This window comes from Mustela lutreola, chromosome 4, assembly GCF_030435805.1.
Source record: "Mustela lutreola isolate mMusLut2 chromosome 4, mMusLut2.pri, whole genome shotgun sequence".
Taxonomy (NCBI): Eukaryota; Metazoa; Chordata; class Mammalia; order Carnivora; family Mustelidae; genus Mustela; species Mustela lutreola.
The window spans coordinates 165,490,564-165,512,272 of NC_081293.1; the positions used below are offsets into that span (position 1 = coordinate 165,490,564).

Below are 21,709 nucleotides of genomic sequence, written 5' to 3' on the forward strand. Positions count from 1 at the left end.
CCCTTGTAGAGAATGCAGTCTGGTGGAAACACTACTTGTCTCACATTTACTCAAATGTGTTAGGTACTTTCAGGACTCTGTTTCATCAACCAGGAATGCCACCCCACCATTCTACCTATATAAATAAAATACCCCTCAAGATATTGCTTAAATGCCACATTTGCCAAAAAAGCTTCCAGATGCCACCTGTAAGAATTAATAACGTCTTCAGAGTTCTCTTAATACACGATTTTATTTGGCTTTTCAATTACTGTTATTCAGAAATCTATCTTCATTGTTGGAATAAATGCCTCTTAAGGATTGCCCTGTTTACTTTGTATCTTCCCTGAACCTTCTTCATAAAGGTTTAACTTGAATTTTAATCCTCAAGTATTGGTGAGGTGGGTCAATAAAACTGTATAGTTAGATCTCCCTGATTGTTAAAAGAGATATAAGATAGCAAGGCAGACATTTTAATCACTGGTTACACCTTAGTATTAAAAAGCACTAGTTTTTCAGTTGGCCCATGGGAAAAGATGTGGCATTCATAAGCTCTCAGTATAGAATTTCAATTAAATTGGGATAAGGAGAGATATCCATTTAACTGCCTAGAAGTTTCTCTTTTTTAAAAAATCACTATCGTATCACCTTAAGCAGTCATTCATGACAACTATAAATATTTTATGACAATTTTACATTTTTTAAAAAAAATGTTTTATTTTAACGCTACTTTATATATTCCACCTCCCCCACACACACAATCAAAACAACAACAAAATGAAATTGTGGTTCTCCTACTAAGATTTTTTTTTCTTCCTGGCACATTTCTTTATATATTTTAGAGATTTTTAGTAAAAGATTAAATTATTTTCTATTAGTGTCTTCAAAGCAAAAAAGTCAGTTTACATGTATACCTTTCTGGCATAATTCCTACCCTTGTAGCATACTCCTTCTGATTGCATCTAGAACAACTTTCCCAAACATAATATGATATTTCCCATTGAACTTTAACATTGTTAACAACCAACAGAGATCAAGTTAGCTAAAATGACCACTGAGCAATTTTAGCCTTCAGATTAATGTTTCTATTTAGCAAATAAATATAAACCCAGTCTGAAATTATACTAAACTCAATCCTAAAGTTTACCACTCTGAACTCCTTTAACAGAACTTAAAAATTTACATACCATTTTTCATACATATTGGCTCTATGAAACCAGTAAGACAATTAAATTATTTCTGTTTAAATGGAAAAAACAAGGTCAAGATTGTTAGGAGAAGTGTTCAAGGTCACAGTTATATACTATATAAAATAATAAGGGAAGCATTCCAGACTCCTGCTATTTCCCAAACCCGGTGCACCATGCTTTTTTTCAGTTGTACCAAGATCCTTTATTTAGTTTGATCTTACTTCTCTTTTTTTTTTTTTAAGATTTTATTTATTTGATAGACAGTAATCACAGGTAGGCAGAGAGGCAGGCAGAGAGGGAGAGAGGAGGAAGGAGGCTCCCTGCTGAGCAGAGAGCCCTATGGGGGCTCCATCCCAGGACCCTCAGATCATGACCCGAGCTGAAGGCAGAGGCTTTAACCCACTGAGCCACCCCACTGCCCCTGATCTTACTTCTGTAAGCAAAAGAGACATTTTCTAAATTGACCTTTGTTATAATGAATAAAAATGGATAAGTGGGAACATAGATATGTATGTAAATAAGTAATAGTGTTTCGTATCTACTGCTAAGATTTTTTTTAAGAAAATCTAATTTCGGACGCCTGGGTAGCTCAGTGGGTTAAGCCTCTGCCTTCGGTTCAGGTCATGATCTCAGGGTCCTGGGATCAAGTCCCACATCAGGCTCTCTACTCAGCAGGGAGCCTACTTCCCCCTCTCTCTCTGCCTGCCGCTCTGTCTACTTGTGATCTCTCTCTGTGTTTCAAATAAATGAAATCTAAAAAAAAAATCCCATTTCTTAGTTTATTATCTTAAGTCAGTGGTAGGTAGTAAATTCTTAATTCTTTGGACCTAAACTGCTTACATTTTCTTTTAAAACTTGAAGATAATATGTTTTCAGAGTTTTCCCTATTGTTAAAGAAACATAAAGGTATATCTGACCTTGAGTTTATCCAAGAAAATGCTTCCTTAGGGAAGTTATACTGTACTGAGCCATGCCCTTGGTGCTCTCTCCTCTTCCAGTGTAAGAGGGGGGCATTTTGCAGTCTCCTGTAGGCACTTTTCCATTATTAAAATCCTCCTCTTCTTGCCTATGCTAGATTCCCTCATATCTTCGGTACAAATGAAAATTAGACTTTTCTAATTGGCATGTGTTTAATTCTTACAGTTCTTTTTCTTCTGTCCTTCTGCTTTTCTTTTTTTTTTTTTTTTTTTTCAGTGTAATGGTCTGTTCCCTGTTAATGGTTACTTTTATGTAATTTTTTCTCTACTAGTTAATTCTGTCTCTTGTCTCTTCCTTTCCCTTCAAAAAGCCACCTCATTGCGACTCCAAGAAGAAGAAAAATGCTTTCTGTCCTATGTAGCAAGCAGATGGTTGTTTCTGTTATCATTGCTGTTTCAGAAGGGGTGGGAGGTGCTGATGTCTTTTAAGAAGGTGGAATATTAGTCACATCAAACCTCGTGGATTTGTGGGAGTATATCATAAACGAGTTAAGAAATTTCTTTCTGGCTTTTTTGCTTTACTGTCTTGCTTTAGCCATTGACATGTCTTTTCTCATTAGTTTATTAAGATCCTTAATGTTATTGTCAAAGTTAACTTCATATCAGCTCTCATAAAATGTTGATTTATCTTAAGAAATGGTATTGTGTCATTGATAATCCTTGCATTAATACAGTTATTCCTGCCTCTACATATGGATCTGTGTTTTTGTTTAAGCACACTAAATATATTGTATGGGTATATTACGAACATGAACTCAAAATACCCAAGTCATCAGATTCTGGCAGACAGGTTAGTCTTTCCTGGTGCTATCTAGCACTTTTAGACACTTAAAAAGGAATTCTTTGGTGAATATATAGATTTTTACTTAACCCCTGCTCAGAGGGCTTCTAAAATATTTAAGTAAGTTGCCGGCAAGTTCTGTTCTGAATGTGGTTGAAACTACGTCAGTATCTTTACACAAAATTAATTCATTTCCATTTTACTTTGTTAATCAGACTTGCTCTCCATTCCTTAAATTGGTGGAAGTTTTATTGAGCTTTCTTTAATTTCCTCATTTTGAGTTTTTACATTAGAGAAAGGAAGTGATAAGCCTTCACCATAACTCTGAGTGAGATCAAAATGAAAATACCATGCTTACTATAAGAAGATATGAGAAATGGCAGAAAGAACAAGAGAGGATGGTGTTATTTTTTATCCTTCCTGACTTTGAAACGATTTGAAGACCATTTCAATAGTTTATATAACGTTCACTCTTTCATTTTCATATAACTCCAGTAAATGAAATTTTCCAATACTTTCAAATTTATTTAGAATAAAAATCCTGGAGCTCTTACCAGGATCCCAAAGGGTCTGGTGCCTGTTTCTCTCCCCAACTTTGGTCACCATATCCAGCCACATGGCCATGTCTCTGTCTCCATTCCTTAGACACAAGCTCTTGCCAGCATCACTTGATGTTTGCACCTGCTATTGGCTCTGTTTGGAAGGCTGTTCTCCAAAATCTCATGGATTTTCTGAAGGGGAAGAGAAGAGTTTTTAGAAAAGCTGATATCTGAAGTAAGCCTCTAGAGTGGAGCTGCAGATAAATCAATGCTTTGAAAATGCTTTTGGGGAAAAAAAATGCTTTTGGAAGAAAAAGACTTTTTATTTTATTTTATTTTATTTTATTTTATTTGACAGAGAGAGAGAGAAATCACAAGTAGGCAGAGAAAGAGGAGGAAGCAGGCTCCCCGCTGAGCAGAGGGCCCAATGCGGGGCTCAATCCCAGGACCCTGAGATCACGACCTGAGCCGAAGGCAAAGGGTTAACCCACTGAGCCACCCAGGTGCCCCAGTGACTGAAGAGTAATTCCAGTGACTGAAGTGACTTAAGAAGAATTGGTTTCTATAGAGAATTATTAACTTTAGCTATCAGTTACAAAGTAGACATTAAAACCTTAATATTCACTGATCAATTTATAAGAACTTTTTTCTCAGTGAGTGGGAAAGATTTAAATTCTGAATTACAGATTGTGACCAAAAAGAAGGTATAGTTCACAGTGCCCAGTATAATACCAAAACTTCAGTTAACCTTTGGGAAATTTTTGCTGAGTAAATGGCATTTGTTTTAGCCAGCTGGAATGTTCAAGTCACCTGTTTTCACCAAAAAACAATATAAAACCTTCTATGTGTTAATTTCAATTCATTTACTCCTTTGGGACAGTGCGGGTGTGGGGAACAGGAAATACCAAACAAACTTCTGTGGTTTCCTTTTTATGACCAAAAATAGGTGAGGTACCATTCTCCAGGACTTGATGTCAGTTTCTCAAAGGAGTGCCAGCCCAGAAGCTCCAGTGCTATAAGAGCTGCAAATGTTCACACTCTTAAAGAGAAAAGGCTGATCAGTGTTCCATCTGTATTAGGGGGCTTTGCCATTTGGTATGCAGTCTGGGTTCTGGTACTGTAACCAAGTCTCTTCAAAAGAAAGCTAGTACTTTGTGACTCATTTATATCAATAGTACAGACCCTTTTCTGCATCTAACATACTTTTTAATATTTATTATTTTTCTTTTAAACTTCCATTTTGTTGATGTTTTATTATTTTATTTTTTACCCTGAACTTATATTGATGGCTGAAAACTTAAGTAAATCTGAATTCTAAACTGTTCCAGGATTGATTCTTCTTCAAGGTTTTAACTCTATTAATATTCCTAAATGTTCATGCCACCATCTCTTTTCTTGAGGGGATGATCTTTTGTAACCCCTCATAGAAGTAAAAAATAAATGCACCCTGGACCTTTGCTGTCTCCTTTCCCTGCTGTCATCCCAACAGATTGTGGCCAGACCTACTCCGTCTTTTAGAAAGAAAAACCATCCTTTCCATAAATTTCAAATGTCTTTATTATTTTTTTAGTATTTAAATCCTTTAATACCAGAATACATGCCTATAACTTGCTTCAATGTTCTAAGAAAAACTGTGTTATAGAACTTGCTTGGCAAACTGCTGGTTAGGGTCTCCTGAGCCTGTCTTCATATCCAGCTCTTATACCACTGAACACTGTTGTATACTCAGAAAGAACTCAGGAATGATATTTTATTTCTCAGCATTTCTTGCCCTCTCCCTAGCAGCAGAAAACCAATGCTTTGTAGCAATGAAAGATTTGATCCTTCCCCCAGCAGCTTCTGGCTTTTGCTTTGAATGCTAAAGAAAGGTCCTAGAAATCAAGTGGGTTTTGTGCCTGCTCACTTGTGATGGGCTGTTGTTCATATTTCTTTCCCCTACTGCCAATCTTTTTCCTGAAAACTTAAAGGAAACCTGTAGAAAAGAAAGAGCTGGACCGTTTTGTGGCTAGGGTTCCACAGGGACTTACCCTTTAAAAATTCTGTAAAATTTAAGCTATTTTCTTTTTTCCTTTTCTCAAAGGGGAAATAATTTGTGTCTCTGTCCCTCCTGAGAGAGGTTTATCTCCTTTGGAATTCAGTTTGTCTTATGTCTTGGGGCTTCAGATTTTTTCTTTTCCTTTAAAAAATAACAGCTTTATTTAGATATCATTCACAGAAATACAATTCACCCTTTTAAAGTGTACAATTCAGGGGTGCCTGCCTGGTCCAGTCAGTAGAGCAGGTAACTCTTGGTCTCAGGGTCGTGAGTTCGAACCCCATATTGGGTATAGAGATTACAAATAAATAAACGTAAAAAAAATTAAATGGCGTGCCTGGGTGCTTCAGTCTCTTAGCTGTTGGACTCTTGATTTCTGCTCACATGGGATCTCAGCACTGCAGGATCGGTCCTCACCTCTGGCTCGGTGCTCATGCATGCATGCTCTCTCTCTCTAAAATCATAAATAAATCTAAAAACAAATAAAGTTAAAAATAATAAATTAAAAATAAATAAAATGTACAGTCCTGTGGTTACAAATATATAGATTTTTAGATTTAAAATAAGGAATGATTTTATTTTTCTTTCCTTTTTTGATTTTTCCAACTTTTTCTCATTATAAGGATATTCTCCATGACTTTTTTTTTTTTTTAAGATTTTGTTTTTAAGTAATCTCCACACCAGACATGGAACTCAAACCCCAAGATCAATATTCGCATGCTCCTACCTACTGAGTCAACCAGGCTCCCCTCTGTGACTTTATTAATCCTCAGCAGGGTAGCAGAGCAGAACTCCTCCTCCTCCCTCTCCTTTATTTTAATTAATATCTTAGTGATTAAGTGCCACTTTGGGTTAAAGTAGATAGATGCTTTTCCTTTCGCAGAGTTCAAAGAGATACACGTATTTGTCTATTGAAAGGCATGGCTTGAAGAAACAATTGAATCAACTAACTAGTTGTCATAAATAAATTCTAAAACCTATACTTGTTTGGTACTCAATCTTCATCTTTTAACCAAGTTGTCAGCAATAAGTATAATAAATTGCTGTACTTAGTTATCTTGGAATATATTTTGCCAGAAGTTTGTCTTTGTGGAAATGTTAGCAGATTATGTCACTCATTGCTAGGTGTTATTGGGATAATTTTCTCACAATCCCCGACCTACCCATCCAATCAGGACTAGGCAACTGGTGACACCTTACTTAAAATTTAATCCATGCTAAAAATTGTGACCTGATTAATAAATACAACTTTAGAGACCAGTAGTTGGTGTTGGAAAGGTGAAATGGGGATTAAAAATGAATTTTTTTAGGGATTTTTTTTGTCTAGTTTGTGGCTGTTCTCTTGAGTCATTTTGGCTAAGCATTAAATGACTTTCATGCAAGATCCAATCCATGTTTAGGACTCTGCAATTTCTATGACAGTATCAACCCACATGTCTCATTACCTTTTTTTTTTTTTTTTTTTAAGATTTTATGTATTTATTTATTTGGCAGAGAGAGGGGGAGACCACACACAAGCGGGCAGAGTGGCAGGCAGAGTCAGAGAGAGAAACAGGCTCCCTGCCGAGCAAGGAGCCTCATGTGGGACTTGATCCCAGGACCCTGGGATCACAACCTGAGCCGAAGGCCGTGGCTTAACCTACTGAGCCACCCAGGCGTCCCTCCTGATTACATTTTAAGGCCTGTGGCTCTACATCCAAGTGAGAGCTAGAAAAGCAGCATTCTAGGTGCTTTGCTGAAAAGACAAAATCCAGATTATTACCTTATAAAAACTGCATTCGGGGAACATTGTTTGAGTTGAGTAGTTTTTCTAGATAGTCTTAAACTTTCACCCTCCAGTGAGGAGGAAGCAGGCATCTATATTGTATCCCAACAACCTTCATCCAACCCCTCTGCACGTCACTGAGTTTGGAATGTGCTTTGGCATGAGAGTAAACTTATTTTGAGGATCATTATGAGAAACAGTCCATGTTGTTTGGTCTATTTATTCTAATATTTTGTCCATTAAATCACATTGTATACTTATTATCAATAACTTCTAGCTCCCCAGAGCTAAGCCGGACTTCACAAAGCACAGTCTCCCACAAGACTGTCCTTACGTTAACACCAGCCACAAGTGGGGGTGGATTTCCAGGGCATCTTCTTTTCTGACCAGCTGGCTACAAATTGAGGGGTCCTACTGCCCCACAGCTCTAAGAACTCAGGAAAGCACTGCACTTAGGACTACAGTTTTGTTATAGAAAGAGATACAGATCAGAAGCAACAGGAGAGATACATGGGGGAAGGTCTGGCAAAGCCCTAAGCACAGTTTCCATCATCTCCAGGGATCTGTTGGCACATCTCCTGGCACATCAGTGTGTGACAGTGCAGAGTATTCCCAACTAGGACAGCTTACCTGAGCTTTGGTATCTAGGGTTTTTACCCAGATTTCATTAAGACTGATTGATTGAGTCATTGACCACAGAGTGGAACTCAACCACCACTTCCCTCTTTCTGAGGTAAGGCTGATAGCATGTGGCTCAAAGTCCTGAGCCACTAAGCATGCGGTGGGACTTTCTGGCATAGCAGCCTCCATCCTGAGTTCTCTCATTAACATTAGCTGTCAGGTGCTGTCAGAGGGCTCATCCTGAGTAAGACGGACACTCCAGCCGCTCAAGAAATGTCAAGGGTATAAAGGTTACCTCTGAGGAATAAGGGACAAAATCAGCACAAACCCCTGCTGGCTTGGTTTCCCTTTTCTAAGAAAACTGATAGCCAAATTTGGGGCCCACCCTTAGGTATGAATTTGTGCATATGTAGGCGTGTGTTATTTTTATTTTTTAACCTTCAGGTTATGTGCCCATCCTAATTTTTTCTTTCTTTTACTCTCATTTCTATGCCACATTGTTTCATAGCAGCCTGAAATAACTATTGGGCTAAGGCGGAAGTATAAATGAAATAATCCCAAAGACCTCAGAGAAAACCCATTGTCCCGAAAGTAGAAAGCAGGAGGACTAGGAGATCCTGCTGCCTTCCTTTGGAGGCTCTAGGCTACCGCTCTGACTTTACTAGGGACAACTTTTGTGTTCTCTGTTGAAGGAGCTTAGCTGGGCTCCTAAACTGAGATTGCCTGACATGTTCTGCTCTGCTACTGCCCCCGGGGGCTGGATCGGGAAGGAACCTTCGGAGTGTGCTGTTTGCTCTCCTAGTCACTCATACAGCCATTCAGCTGGAAAGTCTGTTATGAATCTGAAATGTCAGTATCTAGAGAACATTTTTGGTATCTATAATTAATAACATCAGCCTTAGTTTTACTTCCTGACTGTAACATAAGCTATCTCCATTGGTTATGTCATTCTAAGCATCAGCTTCTGCTTTCCTGTACACAAATACTTAACTGAATTGAGATTTTTCTAAATTGCTTTTTCCTAAATTGGCTGATTTTGTAACTTTCAGCCTAACTCACATTTTCATTTTCTACCTATATATGTCAATCCCCTCTGACTATTGAGGGCCATCTGCTCTATCTGCTATTTCATTAATGTTTCCTCTGCCTTCAGCTTATGAATAAAGATGAAAGACTCTGCACTGACCCCTTTCCTGCCATTCTTGACATTTTAAACCAATTAGACAAAAATACAGCTTGTTATTATGACTCTTTGCCTAATACATAAGCTGATCTTATATTCTTATAACTGTGGTCTTTATCCAAGCCTATTTTGTAATGAAAATTTTTTCTGATTTCATCAGATAAGTTTGAGAAGTTCAAACATATAACATCTGTGACATTCTCTTCATCCTTCCATTCTGGAAATGCGTGAATAAAATCGACTATGTGTACCCAGCATGGGATTTTTTTTTTTTTTTTTTTTTTTAGAAAAATAAAACCACAAAGCTAGTAGGCTTTGATTTGCACATCTTTGTGATGCTTGCTGTGGATTATCTGTTAATATTATACTTTTTTGTTTGAAAGTGAGTTAAAGTATATGCTAGAACTAATCATAAACCAAGCTTTACAAAAGAAAAAGAAAAGAAAGAGAAAAGAAAAACTATTTTTTCTTAATTAACCATCTTCTTTCTGCTTATTTCATTTACATAAGACTTCTCTTATTTTAAAATTATCAAGTCTAGGAAGAGCAGAGAATCCAAATAAAGCTAGTCTTTGTTAGACTTGTTGATATAAAAATGAGAAAAGTCTTAAGCAAATAAAATAAACAGAAAGCAGAGGCAGAGCAACAAATGGTTTAAGTAGCTCCCCTTGGAAGAAGGTCTGGAAAGGAGTTCAAAAAGCATTTGTTGGGGGGGGGGGGGGCGGGGGAGTGTGTGCCATAGACAAAAGGCAGATCTTAATGGAATGAACTGGGGTAAAAATTAAAGGAGTTGTATGGAACCTGCTAGGGCATCTCTGAGCCTAGAGTACAAGGGCATTCTGGAATCTTCATCTCTTACTATGGTTGTCGGTTGTGCAGATGAACTTAGCTGAGAGTCCTCAGTACCCACCATCACTGTAGGAGAGAGGTTCCAGAACAGAACAGCCTGGTTTTAGTTACTTGCCATTACAGTGACTTTTCTTATTGTCCAGTCTATCCCATGCTGCCTCAAATATACCAAAGTGTAAATTAGGCTCTCCTAAGAAGAATCAATTTATGTTTCTAATGTTTCCACTCGAGTTTTGCAATTCAGGGTCAGTTGATAAAACTTATATTTGGCCAAAGAAAACCTTAAATGGTGTAGTATCCCTCTGGTTTAGACTCACAAATCTTTTGTGTTTGTGCTGAGCCAAAACCAAGGAGACAACGAAGTTGAGTGAGATTTTTCTTTAGCCAAATTGGGTTATATCATCACAAACTTGAGAAGTACGAGCCAGAATGGTGACTTTTAATGAGCACTGAGTCTTGTGGACTAAAAACAGGAATAGGCAGAGAAAGTACATGTACGGCCCCGGCCTTACTGTAGTGATAGGGTTCTTTATCAAAAGCTTTATTAGGGTTTTTGTTTTTTCTGCTAACGAAGTTGTTGATATAGTGCTTGGAAATGTGTTTTCTTTTTTTTCTTTCTTTCTTTTTTTTTAAATTTTAGTCAAACCAGGCATATTTAGAAAAGTTCAGTTTCCTTTAACAATACCTCTTTTATTTGACTTCTATCCATTTCAGTTTTGCTGCAAGGTTCACTTAAACTCAAAAAGCAATATTTGAGATGGTCTGATAGGTCTACCTTAGCTCTTTTAATTCTCTAGCTTTTATCTATCTACTTGCTACCAGCACGTAAATTTAAAGAATTTCTTTTATATTTGCTGTATGCCTAAACTGTTGAGCAAGCTGTTTATTCTGCATGTCGGAACTCCAATATATCCCAATGCTGTAACCTCTGGAATGTCCATTCAGCTTCACAGCCCCTGGAAATTCCTCTGTCAGGACTTACAGAGTCCTACTTTGTACATGTACAGCTCGGTATTTGGACAAAGACCAAAAATCCTGGTACAGGTTTCTTGAGCTCCCTCTTTCCAGCCTTCTTCTCTCTAGTACCTTGTCCCACAGAATGCGCTCACTATAGTGTCCTGAACTCCATTCTTTTTTTCCCCCTCCATCCAGTGAGGTAGCTACACCTCATTTGGGTTTCACTTCCCTATATTGCAGTTTGGAAAATACCACCCAGCAAAAAACAGGAAGTGTATTATTTTCTTCTTTCACGGATCGCAGCCCTGCACTGTCCATTATCCAGTGTCTGAAAACAGATAAAATAGATGAAGCAAGTTATTTTATAGTAGTTTACAGGGGAAGGATAAGTGTGATATTCATTATTCTATCACAGATAGAACCAGTTCATGAAATTGATTTTTATCATGGTAACTTTTTAATTTTTTTTCTTCAAATGGATTAGTATTTCTAGATCTTTGGTGATACATTTCCAGAAATGCCACATGGAATTTATTAACTTTCTAGTTATTAGCTAATTTTTATGTTATTCTATAAGTATTCATAGAATCACCAATAAACTTTATAAAGTTCCTATTTTGAGCTCCATGTTATAAGAGAAGCTGTATGCCATTCTAAGAACAGCATAAAGACTTAATTTTCCCCCCTAAAAATCTAATTTTTAATCAGAGACGAGAGGTTACAATTTACAACTCATGTTTAGCCCTTTAAAAAGTTTTTTGAGATGTATTCTGCATCATGAATTACCACAATTTAAAGTTCTCAACATTTATATATTCTTCACAGGGTATATACTCTAAGACTTAATTTTTACTCCAAAGAGTTTTCATATCCCTTCAGAAGACAAGGCAAGCAAACAGTTAACAAAGAGATGATGGTAATAAACAGTGGAAATTGACATTGGCTGGTTAACAATAATATCCAACATTTAATGACCCATGCACAATTTGAACCCTGTACATAAATTATCTGATTTAATCCTATAAACAATTCTCTGAGATAATATTTCCATTTTCATCTTAAAAATTAGAAAACTGATGATTGAAAAAGTTAAATACTGAGTACCACAGAGTGCCAGAGTTCAAATCCAAGCCTACTCAGTGTTTCAGAGCCAGAGCTTGTAACTCTCATATAGCAGTCTGGAAATGGAAATCATGATAGAAATGGGAATCTTAAGTTACAGGTTAGGATTCATAACAGGCAAAAATCAAAGAGAAATAAAATGACCTCAAGGAAAGATGGTGTGTAGAACCACCCTGATTGGAGCAAATGTTACCAAAGCATATTTAAAATTATTGAGTTGGGGGCAGCTGGGTGGCTCATTCGGTTAAGCTTCTGCCTTGGGCTCAGGGTGTGATCCCGGGGTCCTGGGATCAAGTTCCTATTTGGGCTCCCTGCTCCATGGGAAGCCTCCTTCTCCCTCTGCTTCTCTCTGTCTCTCATGAATAAATAAATAAAATCTTTTTAAAAAATTATTTGAGTTGAAGAATAACAAGATAATAGCATAGGAAAACCATGCTTAAGAGTTTGCCTCAGAACAAAAAGAAGGATGGATGTGATGAAAAAAAGATTGAGATCCTGGTGACCCTCTAGGAGACTTATTTATTGTAATCCCATGACTGATCAAAAACCGGACTCAGGGCGATGGCATTGGGAATGGTGGAGAAAAGTAATATAAAAGATAGTTCAAGAATGAATGAAACAAGATGGGATTGGGAGAGAGACAAACCATAAGTGACTCTTAATCTCACAAAACAAACTGAAGGTTGCTGGGGGGAGGGGGTTTGGGAAAGGGGGGTGGGGTTATGGACATTGGGGAGGGTATGTACTATGGTGAGTGCTGTGAAGTGTGTAAACCTGGCGATTCACAGACCTGTACCCCTGGGGATAAAAATAGATTATATGTTTATAAAAAAATAAAAAAAAAAAGATAGTTCAAGTGAAAAATTTGTCAGAACTTGATTGCAGACTAAACTGAGAGGTACCAAAAGGAGCAAACCAAAAACCCTACCATATTTTTGTTTGGGAAAGAGGGTGAGGATGGGAGTTAACTAATAAGAACAGGAGTAAAGCCAGGGTAGGGAAGGATGATGAGACCCAGGTGACTCTGAGTTTCCTGCAAAGCTATCCAAATGGAGTGTTCTGTCAGCATTTAACAGTATAGACTTGGAGTTTTGATACAAGGACAGAAATGGAGAAATTTGAAATATTGTCAATATTCATATATTCCCTTTGTGCTTCTTCCCCAGATTCCTCCCATTCAGACTATAACATTTTTCATTAGCTAACTGTACACTTATTAAAGATAATATCAGGGATGGCTGGGTGGCTCAGTTGGTTAAGATCTGCCTTCGGCTCAGATCATGATCCCAGGGTCCTGGATTTGAGCCCCACTTTGGGTTCTCTGTTCAGCGGAGAGCTGCTTCTCCCTCTCCCTCTGCCTGCCTTTCCCCCTGCTTGTGCTGTCTCTCACCCTCTTACTTTCTGTCAAATAAATAAATAAAATCTTAAAAAATAATAATAAAATTAAGTATCTGTTTCTACTTTACAGAAAGAAATTCTGGAACAACAGCAGCAAGAAAGAAATGATAACCATTTTCACGGTATTTGTATGTTTTGCAATGAGGAATTTTTCGGGAACAGGTTTGCCTTCATCCATGTCTTTAAATATTATTGTTTTTCATCTGAAAACACATCAAAACATTCGTAATGGTTATATAAATTAAGTTCTGTGGATTAGCTCAGGACTTTTTTATATATCAGCAGTAATTTTTTTACTACGCTTAACATTAAAGATGGACTATAGCTGCTCTAAGCAGATTAAGGGAATAATTTTTTCATTTTTTCTTTTATTTTTTTCCAAGTATTTATTGAATTTCCAGTTAGTTAACTTACAGTGTATTATTAGTTTCAGGTGTGGAATTTAGTGATTTATCATTTACATACAACACTCCAATGCCCAGTGCTCATCACTACAAGTACCCTCCTTAATCCTGTCACCTATTTAACCCATCCCCCCATCTCCTCTCCAGGAACATCAGTGTATTTTGTATAGTTAGGAATCTGTTTCTTGGTTTGCCTCTTTTTTCCTTAAATGCCACAAATAAATTTGTGTTTAATGTTTTAGGACGTTTTCAGTTGGCTGACAGGCAAGACCATGTACAACAAACTACTATAGACACACCCTTCTATAGTGTTAACACTAAACTTTTAGCAGTTTTCAATGTTTCACTTTTGAATATTAAAACTAATAAAGATCTAAAAAACAAAACAAAACAAAACAAAACTGGGGTATTGATAATTCTTTACTACTCCCAACTGGGTTCAAAACCAGCTGGCGTATTATAATTCAATTCTAAAGCAATTGCCCACGGTTAGCGTAAGACTCTGCAGGTTAAGCAGCATCATGCCCAGCAAGACTGCCTCCTTTTTGGTTACCAGCCACAAGTTCAGTTGACCAACTGGCCAAAAATTCAAGGATTCTCACCAATTTGCATAATTAGTAACTTACAGAATGACTCACAAAACTCTGGAAAGTGAGTATACTTAGGACTGCAGTTTTGTTATAAAGGAGCAGCCAAGTGAAGAGATATGTAGGGCAAGTTTTGGGAGGTTCCTGAACTCAGAGCTTCTGTGCGAAAGAATCGGGATGTATCACTCACCCAGCACATCAGAGTATTCACCAACCAGGAATCTTCACTGAGCTTTGATGTCCAGAATTTTTAATAAGCCTTCGTCATATGAGCATTGTTTCAGTCATCGAATATCCAGATCACTCCCCTCTCTGGAGGCTCAAAAGCACCACCTTGTAATCACATGGTTAGTCTTTTCCTTGACCCACTCCCATTATGAAGCTACCTAATGGTCTTGGGTTGAGCGGCCTTGTCAGCAGAACAAAGATAATCCTATCAAGGAGAAATTCCAAGGGTTTTAGAAGCTCCGTGCCAGGAACTAAAGACAAAGAGAGAGATTTCTCATTATACAGCATTTGATATTTACAAATGTACATGACTTAAATACAAGTCATGAAGTTGTAACCTCTAGGAACTGGGAATAGTTTTAGTGGCAACATAAGAGTGGACAATCAGAAAAATAACATTTTCTGCCCTCTTCAAAGAAGGCAGTCTATAGTATTAACAAAAAAGCCTAGCACAGTAACTGACATTATTACTTAAAAAACATTGAGGAGAGGGTACTAATTTGAATTTAGAAAATGGTTTGGTTGCAGCGCTGATGTTTAAAACACCACTAATGAAGATTGGATTCTTCTCTAGGGCAGTTGGCATAGAGAAAAATTTGTGCCAAAAGGCACTATGAAGTACTCTATGAACTACTAGTTTTATTCATAGTTATTGATAATAGCTAAGTGGTTAGCCAAAAGAGTATGTTAACTATGAGATTAATAAATGGGACTCCTACATAGTTAAAAAAATCAGCAAACATTTTTAGGGTTGGTTGCTTTATTTTCTAAAGGAAAAAAATGATAACCCTAAAAAAATAGTGATTTGGGGGCCACCGTAAGTGTCTAAATAAGCTAGATAAACTGTATTATTGTCAATGTGTATAGTCTTTTAATGGTCTGTGTACTAATGAGTTCCCCAAAACTGTCACCTTCATGTTATGAACTAACATTGTGATAACGAGGGTGCCTTGCTGACTCAGCACTAGGAGCATGGGACTCTTGATCTTGTGGTCCTGAGTTCAAGCCCCATGTTAGGTGTAGAGATTACTTAAATAAATAAATAAACTTTAAAAAAAATAAAATAAATAAAAATAAAGTTGTTTATTTTAAATAAAAATAAAAATAAAGTTATGCTAAAGATCCAGTAGGATAATATATTTTACACATAGGCATTTTTGCTGTGTAAAACTTAGAAAAATTAAAATTTTCCTTTTCAGCATAAACTAAGCAACAGACTGGTCATGGTGTATTCAGGTTATAGTAACCCTTACATATTCTTAGATGTGTTTACTGTGGGTTCCTGGTCTGTGTCTGATAGTGGGCTGACTAAATGTCTGTGATCCCAGGATGTACATAGCAGGACATATTTCCTTTTGGCAGTTGTCTCTTCCTCTTTCCCATGATGAATTGGAAAAGTAGGCAAACCACAGTTTATGTACTAGTTTAAAGGACAGAAACCCAATTCATCTTTAGAGTATATTCCTGTCCACTGGCAGATAATGGAACTTTAACTCACTGTAAAGAACTATTGTGATTATATGTGTACTTAAGTACTTTATAACATATGGCTCTTTCATAGCCCAAATTTATATTTTAGTGTTTAACCTTTGCATGTACTTCTGATTAGTGTTGTCATTATAAAATTGATATCCCTAACCTGATTTGTTTCTAGATGATTTGTAAATAATATGAATTGCTCAAATTTCTTCCTAGATCTGTTCTTTTAAACCACATGGCCAGAGAACATGCTTTCAACATTGGATTGCCAGACAACATTGTAAACTGCAATGAATTTCTATGCACTTTACAGAAAAAGCTGGACAAGTAAGTATTTTTTTTTCATGAAACACAAGCTGAAGCTATTTTAATTTTGGACTCTTGGCAATTTTTTTTATTGTCTGTTGTGAATTTTTTATAATTAATTAATAGAAGTGAATAATAAAATGGAATTTTCTCATTTCTCCTGTTAGAGGCATTCACATTTTACATGACAGCCTTCTTTTTCTCTGATCATATTGTCTTTTACTGTTTTTAGAAAAAGTATCATAAATACCAAACAATGTACATACCATGTAACATATGCTATATAGGGTATGAAGCATATACTCTCCATCTAGCCTAAGACATAGAACAGGGATTCCTGGGTGGCTTAGTCAGTTAAGCATCCCAACTCTTGATTTTGGCTCAGGTCATGGTCTCAGGGTCAAGTCTGCTTGAGATTCTCTCTCCCTCCACCCCTCCCACTCCCCCATTCATGCACATGGGTGTGCGCACATGTCCTCTTCCTCTTCTCTCTCTCAATAAATCTTTTTTTTAAAAAAGAAATAGAACATTATTAATTGCCTTGAATTTTCATACATGCCCTTCCTCATTAGTATCTCCACATTTCTTAATTTTGTACTGGTAATTCATTTGTTTTTCAGTATAATTTTTCACATATGTAGTAAATATATTGTCAAAATATTCTGTTATTCAGCTTTATGTGAGATAAACTCTATCCATTCTTTGACCTTTTAGTACTTACTCACATTTATATATCATAACACTCCACTTTTTCTAAGTTCATACTCTGGTGACTGTGGATATCTAGTGCGTATCTAGAGCTTAACTTGTAAAATAAGGAAGGAAATTCACTAGGTCACTAAAATGCCTTTCAGAAATTGATCAACATTTCTCTCTAGGAGAGGACCCAATATTTTTTCTCTCAAAACCAAGTTTTGGGGTTTTTTTGTTTGTTTGTTTTTAAAATTTTTATTTATTGGATTTTAGAGAGAGAGCTTAAGCAGGGGGAGGAACAGAAGGTGAGGGAGAGAGAAAATCAAGCAGACTCCCAGACTCCCCACTAAATGTGGAGCCCAAGCCAGGGCTTGATAGCATGACCAATATCATGACCCAAGTGAAAATCAGTGGTCAGACACTCAACCAACTGAGCCACCGAGGTACCCCTGTATTTTTTTTTTCCAAATGAAATCTCAGCACACAACATTCAGAGCAATGACATTAAGTAAGAAAGAAATATTAAAAGTTCCAAGTTCAAATTCTGATATCAACACTACATTAAAACAAGTCCTTTTACTCTTACTAAATGATCCTTCATTTATAAAATAATAACAGATGTGCTTTCTAGCAAGATTAGCATGAGCTTTTTTTAATGCCATAAATTATTTGCTGTTAAATAATACAGTTATTTCTCTGGCACAAGAAATGGTTCAAAGGGTGTTTAGTAGTTATGGCAAAAGAATTCGAAATTAAAACAAATGATTTCACTCATTTGAGAATTTTCATGTAAAAGGGAGCATAGACGTAATCTGTGTGACTCCAAAAAATAGAACTCTAATGACTGATAGGGAGAAGTTACAGGCAGTATCCACTGTCAGACCTAGGTTGAGAAAGACGTTTTGTTAGTTAGAAAATGAATGTCAATAGAGAAGGCAAGTAACTTGACCAGCTAGTGTGTACTGGAACTAGGTATTAATCCCTGCAAATCAACTCAGAGAATGTGCCAAATCATGGACTAATTTGTTGTACTCAATGGAGGCAACCAGTGCTAGTTATCATTGTAATTAGTTGAAGAACATAACTACATTTTCATTTTTAGAAGAGAAAATTTGATTAGAAGACGCCAAAGTAGCTTTTGGGTATTAGCTATCTTTGTCACAGTTTGACTGCATAGCCAAGTTGGCCAGTGTAGCCAACCACAAAATAAACCAAGCCTGCATCCCACAAAGCTGAATGAATGAAGTAAAAGAGGTTCTGACAGTGATGTTGTATCCCACTTGAAGATTCTGTGACCTAAAATGAATAATCATAAGACTTGAAAATAAAGGACTTTTATAGCGGCTCTCCAGGAGACATGTGTAATCTGTCAGTGTTTGTGTTTTGGTGTTTTTTTTTTTTTTTTTTTTAGCTTGCAGTGCTTGTACTGTGAGAAAACCTTCAGGGACAAAAATACACTTAAAGATCATATGAGGAAAAAACAGCATCGGAGGATTAATCCTAAGAACAGAGAATATGACCGATTTTATGTCATCAATTATTTGGTAAGGCTTTCTCTTCATAATTTAAAATTTGATTGCATTTCCACAAACAAAAATCTTTCTAAGGGCTGTCTAATATTTAAACAAGCAATTAGTATAAAGGTCAAAATGTAATCGAGGGACACTTCCAAGCAGTGATTAGCTTCATAGTGTTTAGTTTACAAAGCATAATTTGATTCGGTTTGTCTTTAATTTGCCAGATGTTTATATAGTAGAAATGTCATATCTCTAGAATTCACAGTGATCTGGACCAAAAAAAAAGTAATAATAAACAAAGTATTTGAGTATCTACATACTCTTACTTATTTGTTATGGTATTTATTACCTTGAGACCAGAGACTTCTGTATTCTACTCAAGAAACATCTTTTGGCCTCTGCATGTGGTAGTATCTTATGCTAGATAACTCTTTAAAAACAGCCTCTTTGTAAGGGTGCCTGGGGGCTCAGTTTGTTGGGTGTTCAACTCTTAATTTCCACTCAGGTCATGATCTCAGGATTGTGAAATCAAGCCCCAAGTCAGGCTCACACACTGGGCATGGAGCCTCACTAAGATTTTCTCTTAATGAGAGGAGAAAAAAAATCTCTTCACTCTTTCCTCTCTCCCCATTAAAAAAAAATCTTCCTTTTCCCAACAAAAAACCAAACTTACCATCCTCCTTAGCCAGCTTATCTTTGATGGAGGTTTTAGAGAAACCAAGTAATTTCCCTAGGCAAGAGGACTTTGATTTGTTCGGCTAATAGAATGTGATAATGGTGTTACCTTTCGGCTAATAGAATGTGATAATGGTGTTACCATGTGAAGGATTTTAAATGCATTGAAAGGTTTCCTTCCTAGAAACCTCAGTACCATTTCATGGGCTTTTTTTCGTTAAGAGAAGGTACTCGGTAGGAGGCATGTATCACTGGGGGTGGTGGGGGGGGTGTATTTAGAAATGGAAGTGGGGATTTTGACTGCCACAGTGACTGGCAGTGCTACTGGCCCTGCCCTATTCTGCTGAATTTGGGGGTGTACATAACAAGTGAAATAATCCACTGGTATAAAGAAAAGGGTTACATAACTCTCCACTTGTATTAGGAGAAAGAGAGTTGTTTCTGACACTTTTCTTAAGCAGTGGCAATTATTTTTTTCCTCTCATTAGGAATGAGTTAGAAATCAAACTCATGGCCACAGAAGGCATAATTGCTTATAATCAACCATTTTATCAATTGGACAGAAACAAGCATCTCCTGAAATATGTTGGAAAGGTCTGCTGTAGGGTTGGAATTTTTGTCTGTTCTAACTAATCCTTGTACTGTTAAAATAAAATTCCCCTTGAGAAGCAAGTTTGACATGTGTTTGAAGGTTGGCTCTGAGAAGTTGCCATGATCTGCTGCAAATGTTTTACAACTAGCTAAAGGCAAAGCCAGCCTTTGAGTCCTTCAGTCTTCTCTTGAAATCACTCAATCATTAATTCCTAGAACAAACACTGCTTCAGGGCCCAGCCCAATCCAACAGGGAGTGGACCTCAGTGTTAGCTCTAAGAAATATCAGCTACACGGAAGCAATTTAGTAGTACTTCCTCGTGGGCATCTTTTAAAATAATATTTGAGAGTTTAGGACTAGCAGAACATTATATATATAGCTGGAGGTATTTACCTTTTAGAGGAGACTTCAAAGACGCTTCACTCAAATTCTGCTGGCATTTCAGAAAAGTACGATGCTCTATTCTCTGGGCATCAAATAGTAAGTCTTTCAAAACTGAAATTATTTGCAATTATTTTAGCTGTCTCTAGATGAACAGGCTAGATAATACTGCCCACTGAGTGTCCAGATATGATGTGGCATGAATCATAGCTTAAGAAGAGTGTTTCAAGAGAATATAAGGACTTTAATAGTATATAAAATGAAAACTAATTCATTTTAGGAGACTATTAATATCAGCAATTTTTTCTTTTAACTAGCAGCATTTGACTACTTGCTATATGCCTGGCACTGTATTGGATATGTATATTAAGTCATTTACTCTTAACCATATTCATGTGTCACAGATTTTATCATTATCCCCATTTTTTATAGGTTTGGAGACTAAGCACGGATCTTTTCCCAGAGTCACATAGTTAGAACAGGATTCTTAACCTCTCCATATCAATTTCCTTCACTTTTTCCTCAGTTGAAATGAGGTACCTGTCTCTTACTTTTTTGGTTCAGTTTTGGTCAAGTAATGGTGATGAATTGGTAATGATCTCTTCACCACCTTCCTGCCTACTCTCTTTTGTACTAAACTAGAAAGTGAGTCTGGGTCAAAGTAAAACTGACTTTAATAAGCTCATCAAGGGCTCTGACCCACAACCTTAGCCTTCTTAGCCCTGTCTGCTTTCCCATGGAAGTAAATAACCCACAAGAAGAAGAATGATTTAAAAAACAAAGCCTAAAATGTGCTATGATTAGCCTCAGCATTTTGGAAATTAAATAAACTTACCTTAGAAAAAGATTGAAGAGGGGCGCTTAAGTGGGTCAGCCATTGGACGTCTGCCTTTGGCTCAGGTCGTGATCCCGAAGTCCTGAGATAGAGCCCTGCATCGGGCTCCCTGCTCAGCGAGAAGCCTGCTTCTCCCTCTCCCTCTCCCCCTGCTTGTGTTCTCTCTCTCTGTGTCAAGTAAATAAATAAAATCCTTTTTAAAAAAGAAAAGGATTGAAGAAGCTAAGAAAGTCTCTAAGGATGTAGAAGTGTTCCTACATAGAAAAGGACTTACCAGAACTATCAACCTTAATACCATCCTGAGTATTGTTGTTGATAAAAGGTATAATATATAGAATGAGTATATAAATACTGTTCCAAATACTAAATACTGCATAACTAGAGAAAAATGAGGGTCAGAGATTGCTCAGCATCATTTGTTTCCTTTTAGACCCCATTAATGAAAATACTTCATATTTCACAAAAATAATATGAAGAATAAATTCTTCTAAAAGTTTGCTTAAGCAGTGAATAGTGACATTGCTTCAGTTTTAAAAAGGTGGGGAAAAAATGCTGCCCAGATACTCACTGTGTATTCCTCTGAGGGACAAGGCTGACATGAGTGATGACTGTGGAG

The 21,709-nt window shown here is 36.9% G+C and overlaps 1 protein-coding gene across 4 annotated transcripts in view; it reads left to right on the plus strand.

Annotated features, from left to right (window-relative positions):
* The window catches only part of ZNF277 (zinc finger protein 277), a 105,023-nt gene that overhangs the window by 71,980 nt on the left and 11,334 nt on the right, over positions 1–21,709 (plus strand). For all 4 annotated transcript variants that reach the window (XM_059171598.1, XM_059171599.1, XM_059171602.1 and 1 more), the window contains 3 exons: positions 13,467–13,558; positions 16,311–16,421; positions 18,505–18,637. In XM_059171598.1, the coding sequence (XP_059027581.1) occupies positions 13,467–13,558; positions 16,311–16,421; positions 18,505–18,637 (336 nt within the window). The remainder of the gene's footprint in view (positions 1–13,466; positions 13,559–16,310; positions 16,422–18,504; positions 18,638–21,709) is intronic.